The 17,708-nt window shown below is 43.2% G+C and overlaps 2 protein-coding genes across 7 annotated transcripts in view; one reads left to right on the forward strand and one right to left on the reverse strand.

Moving 5' to 3' along the window:
* LOC144987262 (uncharacterized) overlaps nucleotides 1-17,708 on the forward strand; it is a 211,522-nt gene that overhangs the window by 85,020 nt on the left and 108,794 nt on the right. The gene's annotated exons all lie outside the window — the stretch shown is intronic.
* Nucleotides 1-17,708, reverse strand: part of afap1 (actin filament associated protein 1) — a 122,554-nt gene that overhangs the window by 80,042 nt on the left and 24,804 nt on the right. For 2 of the 6 annotated variants that reach the window (XM_078936482.1, XM_020701974.3), the window contains exon 1: nucleotides 9,596-9,725. The exons of 2 other annotated variants lie outside the window; for them this stretch is intronic. Coding sequence is in view for 2 of the 4 variants with exons in the window: in XM_011473454.4 (XP_011471756.1) it covers nucleotides 9,596-9,632 (37 nt within the window). In the remaining 2 variants the exon portion in view is untranslated. Of the gene's footprint in view, nucleotides 1-9,595; nucleotides 9,766-17,708 lie in introns of those variants that run through there. 2 more of the 6 variants (XM_011473454.4, XM_011473451.4) reach the window with 2 other exon arrangements.

The following is a 17,708-nucleotide window of genomic DNA, read 5'->3' on the forward strand; positions in this document are numbered from 1 at the left end:
TCTCAGAAAAACATTACTTAGGATGATAATTATGATAAATCTGCTAATATGCTAATGTGGCTCAAAGTGCCAGCATTGCGATCAGTGTCATCAATTGTCACCAAAAAACACATTACTAAAGATGCTATTCATTGCTTTATCCACCACTACAGTGTCTGGTTGGTTCTCCATTACCATCCAGTCAGACTGGATCTGGGGTTCCTACAGGATCTTTGCTCTGTCTTGGGTCTTGTCTGGTGTGGTAGATCTGAGCCTCTATGGCTCTGGTGCTCAGGGTTTGTTCCTGAGCTGCCAGGATGAGCGCTTCAGTGCTGTCCTGTAGGCCAGCCCTTTCTAGCCATTGGTAGGACTTCTTGATATCAGCCACTTCAGTTATGGTCCGGTGGTACATCCCATTCAGGGGTTTGTCCTCCCATGAGGATCTGTCCTCCAGCACTGTATCCCCTGCTTTCCATTGCCTGAGACATTCACTGAGCACACTGTCAGTTGGGGCCTTGAGCTTGATGTACTCATGCATCTTGGATGTTTCATCCTGGATAGTGGCTTCTACGCTCACTAGTCCTCGGCCTCCTTCCTTGCGGCTAGCATACAGTCTCAGGGTGCTGGATTTGGGATGGAACCCTCTATGCATGGTGAGGAGCTTTCGTGTTTTAACACCCGTGGTCTGTATCTCTTCCTTTGGCCATCTTATTATTCCTGCAGGCTATCTGATAACTGGCAGTGTGTAGCTGTTTATTGCCCGGGTCTTATTTTTGCCATTGAGCTGGCTTCTCAGGACTTGCCTTACTCGTTGGAGGTATTTAGCTGTTGCAGCTTTCCTTGTTGCCTGCTCCAGGTTGCCATTTGCCTGTGGAATTCCAAGGTACTCGTAACTGTCCTCCATGTCTGCTATTGTTCCTTCTGGGAGTGAGACCCCTCCTGTGTGGACTACCTTGCCTCTCTTTGTCACCATCCGGCTGCATTTCTCGAGCCCGAATGACATCCCAATGTCAGTACTGTAGACCCTGGTGGTGTGGATCAGGGAGTCAATGTCACGCTCGTTCTTAGCATATAGCTTGATGTCATCCATGTAGAGGAGGTGACTGATGTTGGCCCCATTTCTGAGTCGGTATCCATAGCCAGTCTTGTTTATTATTTGGCTGAGGGGGTTCAGACCTATGCAGAACAGCAGTGGGGACAGAGCGTCAACTTGGTATTAGCGGTGATCCAAAATATCAATGTGGTGATATATCGCGATATTTAGTCCCCGTGATTGATTCTTGATGCCTTTTCACCAAGTATCGATCTTTAATTTATGTTTGAAGACCTTGTAAAATGTTATAATAATCATCTAAGACACTTCTTCTGATGTAGATCAGGGGTAGAGGAGAAAAACAAGGAAAATAGTGAGAGCATGTGGGCTTGTTTTACCGTGTCTGAGACCAACGACTCACTCTCTGTTTGCTAAATGTGTTCGACAGAAGTGTCACAAAGAGAAAAAAGGTCAAGCTGTAACACCACCAATCTCACAAGCTATTTAAAAATTCACCACCGCCATACGTGGAAAGAATATGAAGCTGCCGTCATTGCTAACACTAGCGCTCATTCTGGAAAAACAAAAACTGCAGGGCTTGCATGGAAAGAGCTGTCAGCGTCCAGCATTTATAGTGAGCGTTTTCTTCTTCTGCTGCAAATGTTCTGGATGAAAACATCAATAGCTATCCTGTCAGAAAGCAGAGATGCTTCTTGTGCTCAGGAAAAATCTCTTATTGATCCAACCAAAGTTAAAAACAAAAAAATAAATGTAATTGTGGTGGTTTATTTCTTCTGGTCATTCTTTCTGGTTTGTTCATTCATTCATTCATTTTCTGTACCGCTTTGTCCCTTTCGGGGTCACGGGGCTGCCGGAGCGTATCCCGGCTACTTGGGCGTAGGCAGGGGATGCCCTGGACAGGTCGCCAGTCTGTCGCAGGGTAGAACATCCACAATCACACACCCATGCACACCTATGCACTCTCACACTCACACCTATGGACAATTTAGAGTTGCCAATTAACCTATGAAGCATGTTTTTGGACAGTGGGAGGAAGCCGGAGACCCCGGAGAGAACCCCGGAGAGAACCCACGCATACACGGGGAGAACATGCAAACTCCACACAGAAAGGCCCCCATTGATGTATTTTTCATGTCCCCCAGCCGGGACTTGAACCAGGGGCCTTCTTGCTGTGAGGCAAGAGCGCTAACCACTGCCCCACCGTGCAGCCAAAGTCTTTCTGGTTTGTAAAAAGCTTAAATGCCAACGTTTTTGAAAAGTTTATTTCTATGAGCATCCATTTCTTTTGCACATCAAAAAACTTTATAGTTATTATTTTGCACTTCAGTTTCAAACAAAGCAATAATTTTTGCACTTTAAGATTAAACTATTTCTTTTGCAGGTTATTTTTATCGGGCATTATTTGTTTTCAAAAATGTACTTGTTACATTGGTATTCAAGTTAAAGTCTTAGTAATTTTTCTGACCATTGAAATGCACTTTCTCTGTTCACAGATGTATGACAGAATAAAAAGGCTAATAAAGTGTTTGTACAATCAGCTGTTCAATTTATTTGCAGGTAAAATTAGTTCTGCAAATTTGTTGAAGACATAAGAGCCGTTCGCTGTTACCTTGTACTTATACTTTTTTCTTAAGTATTAAAAAAAATATCGGTTGAGTATCAGTTTCGCCTACAAGAGGCAGGAAAATATCGGGTATCGATCGTAAAAATTCATTATCGTGCATCACTACATGAAATCATAAAAACAAAAAGTTCAATAGGTAACAGCTAAACTTCTTCTTCCACTTTCGGCTTCTCCCATCAGGGGTCGCCACAGCGAACAAGTCGCATGGTAAATTTGGCAATGTTTTACGCCGGATGCCCTTCCTGACGCAACCTTCTCAAACCGGGCTTGGAACCGGCAGAGGTAGAGAAGGGAACAGGGAGCAGCCTGGAGTCGAACCCTGGTATCACGGATGGAAGGCGCCGCAAACCAGCATGAGCTAAACTGGCTCCCATAGGTAACAGCTAAACTAAACAGACTAAACTAAACTGGGCATCGCTGCCCTTAGACCCTCCTTCTCCCACACCGGTGCACACATACCAGATGTACTGAGAGCAGTGGTAGATGAGCGGCGTCTTGACGCCAGAAAAACATGAACATTTAAACAGCCGTCACATGCAGCTTTTCCCCAAACGTTTTGTTCACAAAGATGTTTACTTTTAGATGCACTTTAAGTTCATGGATTTTATCCCTGGTCATTTATTTTGAAAGCAGTTTATGTCTTAAATAACTTAAAGGAAGGTTTCTAGCTACTTGATTTTATTTCTGTTTCCACCACATTTGCACCAAATGGTGTCATTTATTTTTAACAAAGACACTAGAATTTGTTCACAGAATTAATATCTGATTTACATTACATTTTTTTAAATAATGCGATGGCTATGGCTTTGTTTTTCAAAAGTTAATTCCAATGTGCCTGGCAGCTACTTGACTTGTTCATTTTTTATCCTGTTTACAGCAATTTTGTACTAAATAATGGCTGCTGTTCATGTTCACTGTTGTTTAAACCGAAATTTACAGATGAAATGAAAATTATCATCGTTTGTCAAAGACAGAGTTTTCCTGATTCCAGCAATATTACACAAAAATCTGTTATTCATTACACCAAATAGGACACAAGTTGTTCATTTTCATTGTGTTTAAAAACTAAAAAATAAATGGGGAAATATTTTCCAAAAATATATACATGTTTTTCTTTCTTAAAGTTTGTTATATCGTGAGTTGTTAGAGATGATATATATATTATCACAATAGCGCCATATCGTGATAGTATCGTTAGCGTGAGCAACGTATCGCAAATCCCATCGTATCGTAAGGTACCCAGTGATTCCCAGCCCTACTTGATTTATGCCACATTTTAGGGATACTTGTGTAAGTGGTTTGCCATTGGTTTCACACAGTATTTCTCACCCTCAGGATACAGTCCACTACTGCATCCAAGTAAACAACATCCCCTTCTTTTTTCTTAGAATAAAGAAATACAAACTTTGAGCTTCTGGTCTTCTCCTTCTTGGTTTTGTTGCCCTGCACATCAGCACCCTCCTATTAACTATTTATAAGTGACACCAAAATGAGCATCCCTAGTCACCGGAAATCTGTCTTTGGCTTCTCCCATCCTCTCATCTCATCTCTTTAGTAATCTTGTTTTAAGCCTGGACTACTTCCCTCATGTATCTCTAAACATTTATTCTTCCCCCCATTTCTTCAGTTCAGGGTTTTGCAGAAGTCTGGAATGGGAAACATCTGCTTCTACAGTAAACCACCTGTACTGCTTGATAGCCATCGGCCTCTGCTCTGTAATGTTCATTTGGCATCCTCACAGGAATGAAAGTCTGGGAAAAAAAATGCTACACAAACCTCATAATTACAGACCTGCAAAACGGGGCACAAACAAGACCGGTTGTCTGTCATCATAAACTAATTCAGCACTGCCCATCCTCTGATCTGTTCTGAACTCTTCCTTCCCACTAGCATTTTTCCCAACCCAGTTCTTATAATACAGTCAACACAATAATATCACAAAATTCTGGGGATTCCTCGCCTAGAATGTTTGTGCAAAATTCAACTTATTCATTCTTTCTTCTTTTTTTTATTCCCCAAATTGTTAAATTCTTCTGTGTGAGGAAAAAGTCTCAACCTTCTTGGAATTCCTATGTAATCTTCTGAGTATTGTCCAAATAAAGGCCTTCCTTGAGGCATTACGCATAGTGAAACCAGACCATAAACTGAGTCCAAGTAACAACAGCTGCCTTACAGTTACACTCAACCCAAAGCACAGTGAAGTTTCCCAGAACCACAGAAAAGGTCCATGATTCTGACTGGGTCTCTGTAGAGTAGCTCAGGCCTAAAACATGTGGCTGCACAGTCTTCTAGGCAGAAAGGAGGAATGCAATAGCAAAGAAAGACGGCTGCTTGAGATTTTTGCTAACATGAATCATTTGGAACATCAACATTTTGTTCATCTGCAACTATAAACCCATTAAATGTGCTGTTAATTCCTAAAGGGCATATAGTAGCAAATACAGAGCACTTTCAGTGAGACATTTCACTTTTCTTGGAAACATTTCAGATTTAAATTCCGAGCTTTTTCTCTCCACGGTGCTTGGCTCTTAGTGTCACTGTCACTTTAATCTGCAGTTACACATTGGGATGTTCTGATATGATCATGTGATAGGAAATCAAGCCCAATCGCGTGGTTTCAGACTCGATCAAATCAGATGTTGCACACTGTTGAAAAAACACACTGTTGAAAAAATACACTGTTGAAAAAAATTAAGGGAACAGTATAAAAACACATCCTGTACCTGAATAAATGAAACCTTCTTTTTAAATGCCTTCTTCTGTACATAGCTACATGAGCTGACAACGCAACCAAACAAAAATGATTAATGAATAATACAATGAAGGCCCTATGGAGTTCTGGATGTAGAATCCTACTAAGAATCAAAGTGGAAAACTCATTACAGGCTGATTCAACTTAGATGTAATGTCTTTGAAGCAGGTCAAACTGAAGCTCGGTTATGGGCGTGGCCTCTATATGCTTGTATGACTTCCCTGCAACGCCAGGGTATGCTTCCAATGATTCAGAGGATGGAGACATATGTGGTCACCACTTGCAGAGCCACTCTTTTAGCGTAGGTCTCTTGTTGGTGGCCTATTATTTCCACCTGTTGTCTATTCCACATGTGAAACTGATTGTATGTCAGTGCTGCTTCCTAATTGGACAATTTGGTTACAAAGAACTGGGATTGACTTGAAGTAACATTGAGTTGGTTAGATGTTCCCTTTTTTATTGAGCAGAGTAAATGTGTTGTTCACCTTTCAGCATATCCCTTCAGGGGTCGCTACAGCAAATCCAATTTCACTGATTGGTACTGGTGGTTTGGCAGAGAGCTTTTATGCCAGATGTACCTAAACCTGTATTTTATCCGGGCTGGATAAAGTTTTACCTTTTATGAGCAGTCATGATTACACAAAGAAAATACTCACATCCCAACAAAAAAAAAAAAGAAATAAATCAAGGAAACAAATTCAAAAATTCAGCAGTAAAGTGTCTTCGTTATCAGAACACAAAACATTTTGTAAAGCCGATGTATGAACAAAAATATGAAGTGTGTGTGTGAGCTTGTTAAAGCTTAATTTGATTCAACCTAGCCACCAAAAGTTTTGTTAAAAAAAATTACCAGACCAGACCAGCAGATATTCCAAAGGAGCCAAACACAAACTCCTGGTTGACAGAATAGTCGCTCAAGACTGCAGGTCACGACACACCAACCTGTGCACAGCCTGGATTGATTACAAGAAAGCCTATGACTCAATGCCACACACATGGATCACTGAATGCTTGGAGCTGTACAACATCAACAGGACTCTAAGAGCCTTCATAGGAAACTCAATGAAGCTGTGGAAAACCACCCTTGAAGCCAATGGGAAGCCACTTGCACAAGTGTCCATCAAATGTGGGATATACCAAGGTGATGCTCTGTCCCCACTGCTGTTCTGCAGAGGTCTGAACCCCCTCAAGCCAAAGAATCAACAAGACTGGCTATGGATACCGACTCAGAAATGGGGCCAACATCAGTCACCTCCTATACATGGATGACATCAAGCTATATGCTAAGAGCGAGCGTGACATTGACTCCCTGATCCACACCTCCAGGATCTACAGGAACAGGCCCTGAGCACCAGAACCATAGAGGCTCAGATCTACCACACCAGACAAGACCCAATGTGTAGACTGTGCAAAGAAACAATCCAGCACAAAACTGCAGGATGTAAGATGCTGGCAGGGAAAGCATACATGGAGCGCCACAATCAAGTGGCTGGAATAATATACAGGAACATGTGTGCAGAATATGAACTGGAAACCCCAAGATCAAAATGGGAAACACCCCTGAAGGTGGTAGAGAATGAGAGGGCAAAGATCCTGTGGGACTTCCAGATCCAGACTGATAGGATGGTAATGGCGAACCAACCAGACATTGTAGTGGTGGATAAAGAACAGAGGAAAGCCGTTGTGGTGGATGTGGCAGTGCCAAGCGATGGGAACATCAGGAAGAAGGAACATGAGAAACTGGAGAAATACCAGGGACTCGGACAAGAACTGGAGAAAGCCTGGAAAGTGAAGGTGACAGTGGTGCCTGTGGTAATTGGAGCACTGGGGGCAGTAACCCCCAAGCTGGAGGAGTGGCTACAACAGATACCTGGAAAGACCTCAGACCTCTCAGTCCAGAAAAGAACAGGAGCAGCATGCCTCCTGCATCCAGCAAGCCCTCCTCGGGTTTCCTGAACGTTGTGATATTTTTCTTATTTTCATCAAGAAAATATTTGAAAAAAGATCCTCTGGTTTTATTATTGCTTTTGATTTTTCCCTCTCAGGTTTTGATGAGACAAAATATGCCTTTATTGTCACTGTCCACTGGACAATGAAATTGAAGCAGTCACCATCACAGTCCAAAAAAAACTAATCTAACAAAGTATAATATAAAAATGTCAGTATGTACAATATATTTGGTACAGTTAGCCTTCATGCTGGGTCACAGAGAGACAGACACAGCTCCCCCTGCAGGAGTGAACCTCACAGTGCCGGGAGAGTCTCTGATTTTTTTAAAATACATATTTGTATAGTTTTGCACTTTTTTTGTGCGCTGTTGTTGTCTTGCATCAATATTTTTTTCTTCTGCAACCACTCATCAATGGCCGCGGTTCTATGTGCAATATATATCTGATCGGATAAAAGATCGGATTAGAATTAAACGGTGTACATGGGCCCAGAAAAACTTGATCCGTTTATAACAAACGTTTACATACGCCATACTTTCAGTCGGAATAAATCATTTGGACGTGTGCAGAACTCTCTAAGATACTGGAAACGACGATAGAAGAAGAAATATTGAGTTCTGTTGTAAACAAACAAGCTGCAGCGTAGGACGAGATGATCTACTAAACCTGATTTTATTATTGTTATGATTATTATTAAGGGCTTCTTCGCCCACAATCTTTTTAAATCTCTGCAACTTGACTGAACATACATGTGGGAATAACATCAGCCTTTATTTTTTTCTGGACACGATTGATTCATGAATTCACATGATTGTTTACATGGTTTCTCAGGATTTCTGTATTCAACATCCGCCTCTGTTAGCTCACAAACCGCCCCAGAGCCGCTCCTCCGCTCAGAGACGTGGTTCTCCCGGGAAGACCCGGTTCTCCTGAGTCCGGCAGCTCGCTCACGCTGAGCAGGTGGACGGACTGCGGCCCGAAGCCTCCTCTGGAGCGCACACCGTGACAAAGGACCATCCTCCACACGCAAACACGAAGCTACGAGTCCGCCTGCTCTGATCAGAGACATGGTTCAGACAGGTGGAGCGGACAACCGGTCTTGTTCAAGCTCCAAAGCCTCCTCTGGAGCGCCACACCATCTATGCATGACGTAAACCAGAGCAGTAGTGACCCAAAACCAGAATAAACTGTTTCTATGCACACGATAGGACCAACGATCGGCATAACCACCAATCTCCATCAGAAAGACATGTTGATCTGAATGAGTCTGATGGGGGCAGAGTATTCGGAACGGCGTGTTTTCATAATGCAGCCGTTTATTCTGATTCCATTTGTCGCGTAACAGCAGCTAATGTGTCATAACATGAGACTCCATTGAAAGCAGCAGGGTTCAGGTCACGTTCAGCTGGAAAAAGAAAAAACACCTGAAGCTGGAGGAGCATTCTTCCTTTCTAGACTTTGGCAGCATCATAGAGGGGGGGTTGCATGTGGGAGGTCAGGACTAGCATCCAAACTATGACCGCTTGCAGAAATAAAGACGTCCTAACCTCCCCCCCCCCCCTACCTTTTCTTCCCCTCCCCAGATTCCAGATGCCACCCACCCTTCCACCACCTCCAATCAGAGGAGATCTGAGTGGATCCAACCATGCGGTCCAGGCCAGGTGAGTTGCTGAAGGCCTGGGGGGCGCCGTCTCCAACTGGCCTTCAACGGGAGTCTCCCGCTCGGGAGGGGGCCTTCACGGTGGAAAACATCCTGCACTCTTCTAATAAAAACATGACTACAGGCCTGTCACCCTCCATGTCCGCGGCTGAGAAGCCCCACCTGGTCACGTGGGAGACCGACTATCTGGCACACAGACCCCAGTTTGTCAGGATGAGGAGTTGACCCCCCCCACACTAACGGTACAGATGATGCTGCTGGACTTTCTAAACTTTTCCTTCTGGAACTGCAGGACGTTTCTCTCAGGCTGCTGCTGTGCTAGAAGAACTCCAGGTCCACCAGTTTCTGCGGGCGAAAATGCCGATTTTCCTGGCGATTTATGGCATCTTTCGCTTGCCATACATTTGCGGCTCAGTGTACCGCGGCTCGCCGGACCGCAGTCCAAAGAACAGTTTAGCACACCGGGGATCCGAACCCCCCTCTGAGCAGCAGCAGGCCGCCTGAACCCACCGGACACAAAGACAGGAACCACCAGCGGGCCGAGGGTTCGGCTCCACCCTGTGCGGCGGACACTCACCCCTGCCGGACGCGAACAGAACCGGTTCGCTCCTCATCTCAACAAACCCCGCAGCGCGCGCCCGTGGCCCGGAGGAATCACGCACGGACGGGCTCTTCACCTCCAAGTCCTCCTCTTCTTTTTTTGTTTTAGGGCGGGTAGGACTGCAACTTTTCAGGCTCGCCCCTCCCTTCCAGCCCCCCTACCCACCCACCCAAAAGAAAAAAAAACATGTGCTGCGTTCAAAGACCGCTGGAAATAAAACTAATCAAGGAATTGCGGACTTAACCTTTGACTTTATTTTCACTTTTTATAGCAGACTTTTCACTCTTGAAACATCATCCGCAGAAACAAAAGACATTTAACTTTGATGATTCATCCTCTTGAATCTCCTGCAGCGAGCTCCCACCTGCTCTCAGGTTCAGACATCCCTCTGGAGCACATATGTCAAACTCAAGGCACGGGCGCCAAATGTGGCCCTCCATGTCATTTCATGTGGCCCGCGAGAGCATAAAAGTTTTTAATTTCTTAGAATAAAAAATAAAAATGGGTGTGTTTTTATTCATATCTGGGGGGAAATGGACTTGAAATATCGGATCAGGCAACTATACATTATGACTTAAACTCTGTCCATATAACCTAACCTGACAGAATCAAATGTAAAAGTATTTATGCTAAAGTAACAAGCAAACATATGTTTCTATGCAACTGTAACTGTAACTTTAAAAGTTATAGTAAATAAATGATGAGTTATTTAACATCAAGGAGTAGTTACATTTATTTTTCATTACATGTATAGGTCATATCTGGCCCTTTGAGGACAGACACTATGCTGATGTGGCCCTCAGTGAAAATGAGTTTGACACCCCTGCTCTGGAGTATTAACTGTTTCACTGTGACAAACGATACTGGAGGCACATTCAACTTTCCAGCAGCCATTAATCCTGTCACCCATGAAGAGCTAGTAGCAGGAGGCTCCGCCCTTATTAATACAGGCAGGTAACTTTGTGCTGTACAAAAAAGTTCCCCAAACAAAAACACGTAGTGATATTCATCGTAGTTCAACAACCCCCCTCGATGAAATCACACACATTCTCATAACATCAGTATTAATTACCAGACATATAAGAACTAAACTTTTCAATCTTGGCTCTTATAGCAGACTTCGTGAACACACCTGCAGCCATGTTTTCTGTAGGGCAATACCCCAAAACAATTTAGCCCTGTAACACATTGGACCTGATGAAATGATATTTTATGTCCACATGTTTGCTCCACTGGCGATACAGGGTTCTTTGCTAGGCGTATAGTCCCTTGGTTGTCCTCGAACAGTTTGGTTGTTGGTTCAAAATTAGGGTCCATGTCCTTCAAAAGTTGCGAGAGGTGAAGCACTTCTTGAATGGCGGCGGCTAACGCCATGTATTCAGCTTCACACGTTGACAGAGCAACAGTTTGCTGTTTCTTTGTTTTCCATGACATGATGGCACCGTTTCGGCTAAGGCTGAAGCAATAGCCTGTAGTGCTCCTCCTGTCCTCTAGGTCGTTAGCCCAATCGGCATCAGAGTAGCCCATAAGTTCAAGTTCAGTGTTACATTTTTTATAACACAGTCCATAATCCTTGGTTCCTTGTAAGTATCTGTACACATGTTTCAGTGCTGTCATTTGTTTTTCCCTGGGATCAGACATGTATTGAGACAGCCTGTTTACAATCCAATTTATGTCCGGCCTAGTACAGGTTATGATATAGATAAGGCTTCCTAACATGCCCCTGTATTTCCTCTGATCCGTTTTGGCCCCTTCTGGAGTTAGATCACATTTGATTTCACTGGGAGTTGCCCTTGATTTGCAATCAGACATTTCAAACCTTTCCAAAATTTTGCGAATGTACCTGGCTTGATTCATTCGAACAGAATCCTTTCCCTGTGAGAAATCAACTCCTAGAAAATGAGCAAGTTGCCCAAGGTCTTTCATTTTGAATGTACTTTTTAAGTTTCTCCTTGACCTCCTTTAAACACACCTCATTGCTTGCAGCTATGTCATCAACCTACACTAACAGGGTTACCTTTTCCTCCTCAGAGAGTTTAGTGTGAATACAGTGATCAGCTCAAAATTGTTCTCAGCATGAGATTCCAATTTCTACCAGACTGTTTAAGTCCGTAGATAGATTTGTTCAACTTGCAAACCAATTGAAGACCAGTTTTTGATTTAGTCTGAAAACCTTCTGGTTGGTCCATGTATATTTCGCAATCAATAGGTGCATGCAGGTATGCTGCTTTAACGTCTATTTGATGTACCGTCAGGTCATGCTGTGCAGCCAGCTGCATCAAAACACGCAGTGAGGTCAAGTCAGCTGTCGGGGAAAATGTCTCAGAATAGTCGAGTCCTTCCACCTGACTGTATCCTTTTGCCACATACCTGGCTTTGTAAGTCTCCTTCCCTGTGTCATCTTCTTTAAGAGCATACATCCACCTTCCCCCGCTGTCTGTCTACCCTCTGGTAATGGCACAAGTGAGAAGGTGTTAGTCTCTTTAAATGTTGCCATCTCATCTCTCATGGCCTTTTTCCATTTCTCTGCTGATGGTGATGCCAGAGCCTCTTTAAAGGTTTGTGGCAGTCCAACTGTAGCCCTGTAACAGTAGTCAATAGTCAACTCACGGTCATGTACCACACACTCATAGTCCTCCAAGTACTTAGGCTTCTTTCTAGCTCTAGCCTTACCAGTTGAAAATGGGGTCTGTGCGTCAGTGTCTTTGTTGATGTCTGGTTTTATGCTTTCTTCCTTATCTCTTTCTTCCCTTTGTGTCTGTGTTTCTGTCAGTTCAGGTAGTGTAGATACCCACTCCATGTAGCGGTCCTCTGCTTGGTCTGCGTCAGTCTGTGTCTGACTCGCAGTCTTTTCACTTGTTATAAACTGGACCAACCTGTGTTTCTGAACTTTGTTTGACTCTGGAAAATAAATCATGTAAGCTGGTGAATGGCGATCAAAACCAACAAAAAATCCATTTTTGCCTTTCGGGTCAAGCTTTTTTTTTGTTTTGTTCATACACCACACAATCTGAACCAAACTTTTTCATTTTTGACAGATTCGGTCTCTTCCCAGTAAAAAGAAAATATGGTATTTCCCTTGTTCTCTTACAATAACACCTGTTTCTTACAACTGCTTAGGTTGCCCTGTCAGCCCCACCATGTTCGGCTTTATCGTGATTCACAGCTGTCTTCCTCTCAGTCAATTGCCCTCGTGTGCTTAAGAGTCTGGCTTCAGTTCTTCCTTTTCAGGTCATCTGCTTTGTCCCCCTCTTTCATTTCTCCATGGGTTATTGTCATTTTCTGGTTGATGTACTAAATGTTGAAGTTTCTGTCGCCATGCATCGTCTCCTGCAATGTGTGCCACCAGTTAGGGTGACACCTGGTCACAGGCGTGAACTCTGCTGCTCACAAAACAACATTGATCTCAGTGTTTGACCCCTTACTGCTATTTGTGGAGAGAGAGAGATTTAAAATTCAGCATCAAACCATGAAATGAGATGCTCACCAAAACTGCACGAATGCACCTCGCCATAAAGAGAGGAGCTGCCATACATGTCACACGAAGAGTTCTTCTATTGGCAGAAGAGGTTGGGACTGGGATTTGAAGAGTTACATCCATCTATAGTCACGCTGTAAAAGACACACCAGAGTTTGTTTGCAAGAAAGCAAAGACCATTGTTAAGGTGAACCAGGGTTTGATTGTTTGACCTGGGCTAAAATTTGGTTGAGCCTTTATAGCTAGCAAACTGAGTTAGGATTAGGATCTTTTCTTTTTTCCAGCTAACTGTAGATTTTAAATAACATTCATTCATTCATCTTCTTCCGTTTGTCCCTTTCAGGGTCACAGGGCTGCTGGAGCCTATCCCAGTCTGTCACAGGGTGTGTTAAATAACATAGTTTTGTTTTTTGGATCATGAACATTTCATTTCTCAGCTGTGTTTGAAGAAAATGAAGACAAAGTGTGATGAAGGTGTCATCAAGAGCGAGGCTTGTCTGCTCCTAGACTTGGGTTTCTGACTGTTGTCCAGAAGAGTCACAGGCTGGAGAGGTCAACAAAGTTGACAAACTCTGGGCAACAAAGGCCTGCTGTATGAAGGAAAATGAAACAGACCCATCTGTGTGTAAGTCGGCACCCAACCCCTCCTCCAAGGAAAAAGTATTCAACAAAGTATTCAAGGCATGCCTGTTAAAACAGCAGCCAACCAAAGCAGTGCTGAGGACATGAGACAGATTTCACATGCAGTCTCAAACGCATTTAATTTCCACGTAAGTATGAAACAACTTTATGGAACACCTCTGCAGGTAGTGAAAGGTTTCAGACTTATTCGATGAAAAACGTTTTCAGATGACAATATCTTGTTTTTGACGTTTCCACTTTCTACAAAAACATCAATTTTCTTTGAAAATGACACATTGAACATTCGTGAAATTGATTAAACAGAATGATTCTTAGTGTTATGATATTTTTTGCCAATCCCCCAAAAAGGTTTTGGGGTGTCCAGCAATATGAAAATATGTTTTTCTTTTACAAAAATCAGTAGATTTGTATTCCCTCCTAAAGCCTTTGTTTGCAGAGATCTCTCCATGGCTTTTTACAATCATCCATGTTCAAAATCCCTTCTTAGCCTTTTTAAGTAAAACTGGCCAAAGAGTTGGCAACATATGGCACAAATAAATACCATTAATGACTGTTGTGACGACTGCATTCACACAGGATTAAAAATAAGGTGTAGTGTACACTTCCACTTGTTTTTATAAGTACTATTGTTGCAGTTATTTGTGTACATTAATCCCTGGTTGCTTTGAGTTTTCACGGGAGTTGTTTCTGGCTGAGGGGGTCTAATACCAATAATGACTGTCAGTATTAATAATTGTCAATATTATTATTATTATACGTCAATGACAATAATGACTGTAAATACTCTTAATGACTGTGAACATAATTCATAACTGTCAATACATTCATTAATTTTCAATACCATTAAATTACTTTCAATACTTGCAATACTTCCAAGGCCCTGGAGGGCCCCGTGGCGGTCCTGCAGGCCCTGGCCTGGGTGGCAGATGTGATTGCCTGGGGGGGGCGCCCGGGGGGTGTTCTCTATCTGCTGTTGTGTGGGTGTGGGAGGGTTCTGGCTGCTGCTGCTGCGGCGGGGGTCTTGGTGTGGAGATTGCTGGGCACTCTACATCCCATCATCCATTTCAGAGGAACATGAACACTCACCTGAGCACAGCAGCTATCTCACCTTTGAACTAATAGTTTGACTGAATGAAATGTTTCACATGTTGGTCTGAAGGCATAAGTCTGCGGTGTGGGAACATTAGTTGTATTGTGTTCATGTTTGTAGGTGAACATTTTTGGAGCCAACAGGTATGTTTGTAACATTTGAGTGTGTGGACAGGCCCCGCCCCTTCTAGATTTGTATTACTTCTAAACCTGCCCGTAATGATTATAAACATAAAGCAACTTGTTATATTATGGGTTTATCCCCCCCCCCCCCCCCCCCCCCCCCCCCCAAACACGCACACACATCCCTTTTTTTCCCGTTCAGTCCAACAAAAAAAAACCTGTTGGAAATAGAGGGCTTAATTCAAAAATACACCTGGTGTGTCAGAAGATTCCTAATCCTTGTTGGAACAGTAAAATATGTCCAAACCAAGAGGCCTTCAGCTGTCATCTGTTTGCCCAGCTGATGGACAGGACAAGTTAAAAATAACAATTACTTTCATTACCATTAATGACTGTCAATACCACGTTTTTGTTACATCTGAGATGCCTTAACTAAAGCCTGTTTTTAAGTTCACACTGGTTGGTGCTTTCACTGTGAAGATATTTAACTGTGGACAGTTTAACGGATTTATATCCACTAGGAGCTGATAAGTTGATCAGCAGAAGATGCGGTGGCATTGGCACTTCACTCCACAATGCAACATCTGGACACCAAGAACACGTACGCCCAGATTCTGTTCCTAGACCATACAGGCCCCTGAAGCTGTCTTCAAAACTCGCAGAACTGGGAATACCAACACCCACCAGAAACTGGATTCTTGACTTTCTCACTGACCGACCACAGGTGGTGAGGATGGGAAAGAAGGTTTCTGCTGAGCTGACAGTCAGCACCGGTACACCACAGGGGTGCTGCCTCAGTCCAAAGCTCTCCTCACTTTACACCTATGACTGCACCTCCCCCCACTCCAACAACATTATCATCAAGTATGCAGACGACACAACCGTCCTCGGCGTCATCAGAGGAGGGGACGAGTCTGCATACAGAGACCTGGTGCACAGGATCACCATCTATGGAGAGGACAACCACCTTGTTCTCAACGTAGAGAAAACAAAAGAAGTAATTGTGGACTACAGAAGGAAAACACCGCCACATCAGCCGCTCATCATCAACGGGACTGTGGTGGAGCGGACCGACTGCCACGCATCCACGCACGCACCACACGCTTCCACAACAGCTTCTTCCCAACAGCAATCAGAAAGCTGGCAAAGGACATCAGAGAGGGACGACTGGACTGAAACACTAAGTGCAATAAACCATAACTCCACATGTGCAATAATTCTTCTGAACAGACTGGGACGCTGCAATATTCATATTTACTCATTTTTATATTTTTTATATACCTTGTACTTTTGTTGTCTAATTTTAACTTTTAACTTTATTCTATTTATTTTTCTAGTTTTTTTTTGTCCTTTCTTATTTACCCTGACATGAGAGATGCCAAAGAAAAATTCCAATGTACCGCATGTGCAAACGGCAATAAAACCTTGAATCTTCAAATCTTCAAGTGCTGAAAGACACGGCGGAGCTCAAGAAACCAGTTTCCTGTGTTTGTTTGCTGACAGATGGCAGAATCTGTCATAGCCAGTCTAAAGCTACCACACAGATGCATATGCTACATCACACATTGTCTGCTATCTGAACAGGTCTGAGCTCTCCATGAGGTCCAACAACTACGGCAGTGAGAAATGTGAGGAACCGACCTCATGCTCAGTCTGAGGAGGAACCAGACCCAACAGGATGAAGACTCCAAAGGTTTGGTGCAAAATCATGACAAGCAGCAGATCAAGTTTAAAAATACACATAGCCAATGTAAATAATTGTGACTGCATTAGTGGCTTGCTCTAATTATTAGTGGTGTCCTATCTGCTGATGGAGATCAAAGAAGTTCTGGGGAGGAAAAATACTACAATCATTGTTCTGGATGTGGTAGAGGCTGGAAAGATTATTTTGGATCCTATTGTTCTTGCCGGCCATGTGGTAACAAACTAATGTGTGCAATGAAAGCACACACCACGGGAGGAGGGAGCCTGTTTCCATGGGTGACAGGCTCAGTCCAATGGGAGATACCCGCTTCACTCTTCCATTCAGCTGACCACAGAGGTCAAAATATGCGGATTTTCCTTTCTGATCAGATGGATTTTCAGCATTTCTCTGCATGTACAGCTGTAAAATCTAGTATTCATCCAGGTGTTAAATATTAAATTACAAATTTAAGAGGCAAGGACAGGTAAATCTACATCACGTCAGTGGCACAGCAGAAGACGTGATATTTTTTCACAGTAGTTCTCTCTGAAGGCTAGCTTTTCCTTTCTGGAAGCATATGAGGACGCTGACGTCAAGCTGTTGGCCGTGTATCACAGCTGAGAAACAGCCAGTCTGCTGTTCCAATGCCCAATGCCGGTCTGGAAGTCCCATCATCAGAGCAGAGTTAGAAATCCAGTGAGGCTAAAGGAAAGGCCTTAGAATTGGCTTTTCTAGCTCCAAACTCCAACTGTTTTGACCTGCTTACTAAAAGTAACATGCAAGATTTCCCTCAGTGTGATTGGCTTTAGTAAAAACAGCAGAAGGCACTTATTTTTTCTACTGCACAGACGCAGCACTTCAGACAAAGAACTTAGTCCAAGTAATGAAAACAAATGATTGTGAAATCCTTGCTCAGCTCCACAGCTCTCATGAAACTCCCTCCATCACAGATCAGACTACTCCCAGGCTTTGTTTGCTTTCTAACTTTTTATTTTTTAAGTCATTTTGTTTATCTCATCTTGTTGCTTTGGTTTTGTAGCACATTTTTCTAGTTGGGCTCATTGATATTATGT

This window comes from Oryzias latipes, chromosome 18, assembly GCF_053564925.1.
Source record: "Oryzias latipes strain Hd-rR chromosome 18, Olatipes_Hd-rR_3.1".
Taxonomy (NCBI): domain Eukaryota; kingdom Metazoa; phylum Chordata; class Actinopteri; order Beloniformes; family Adrianichthyidae; genus Oryzias; species Oryzias latipes.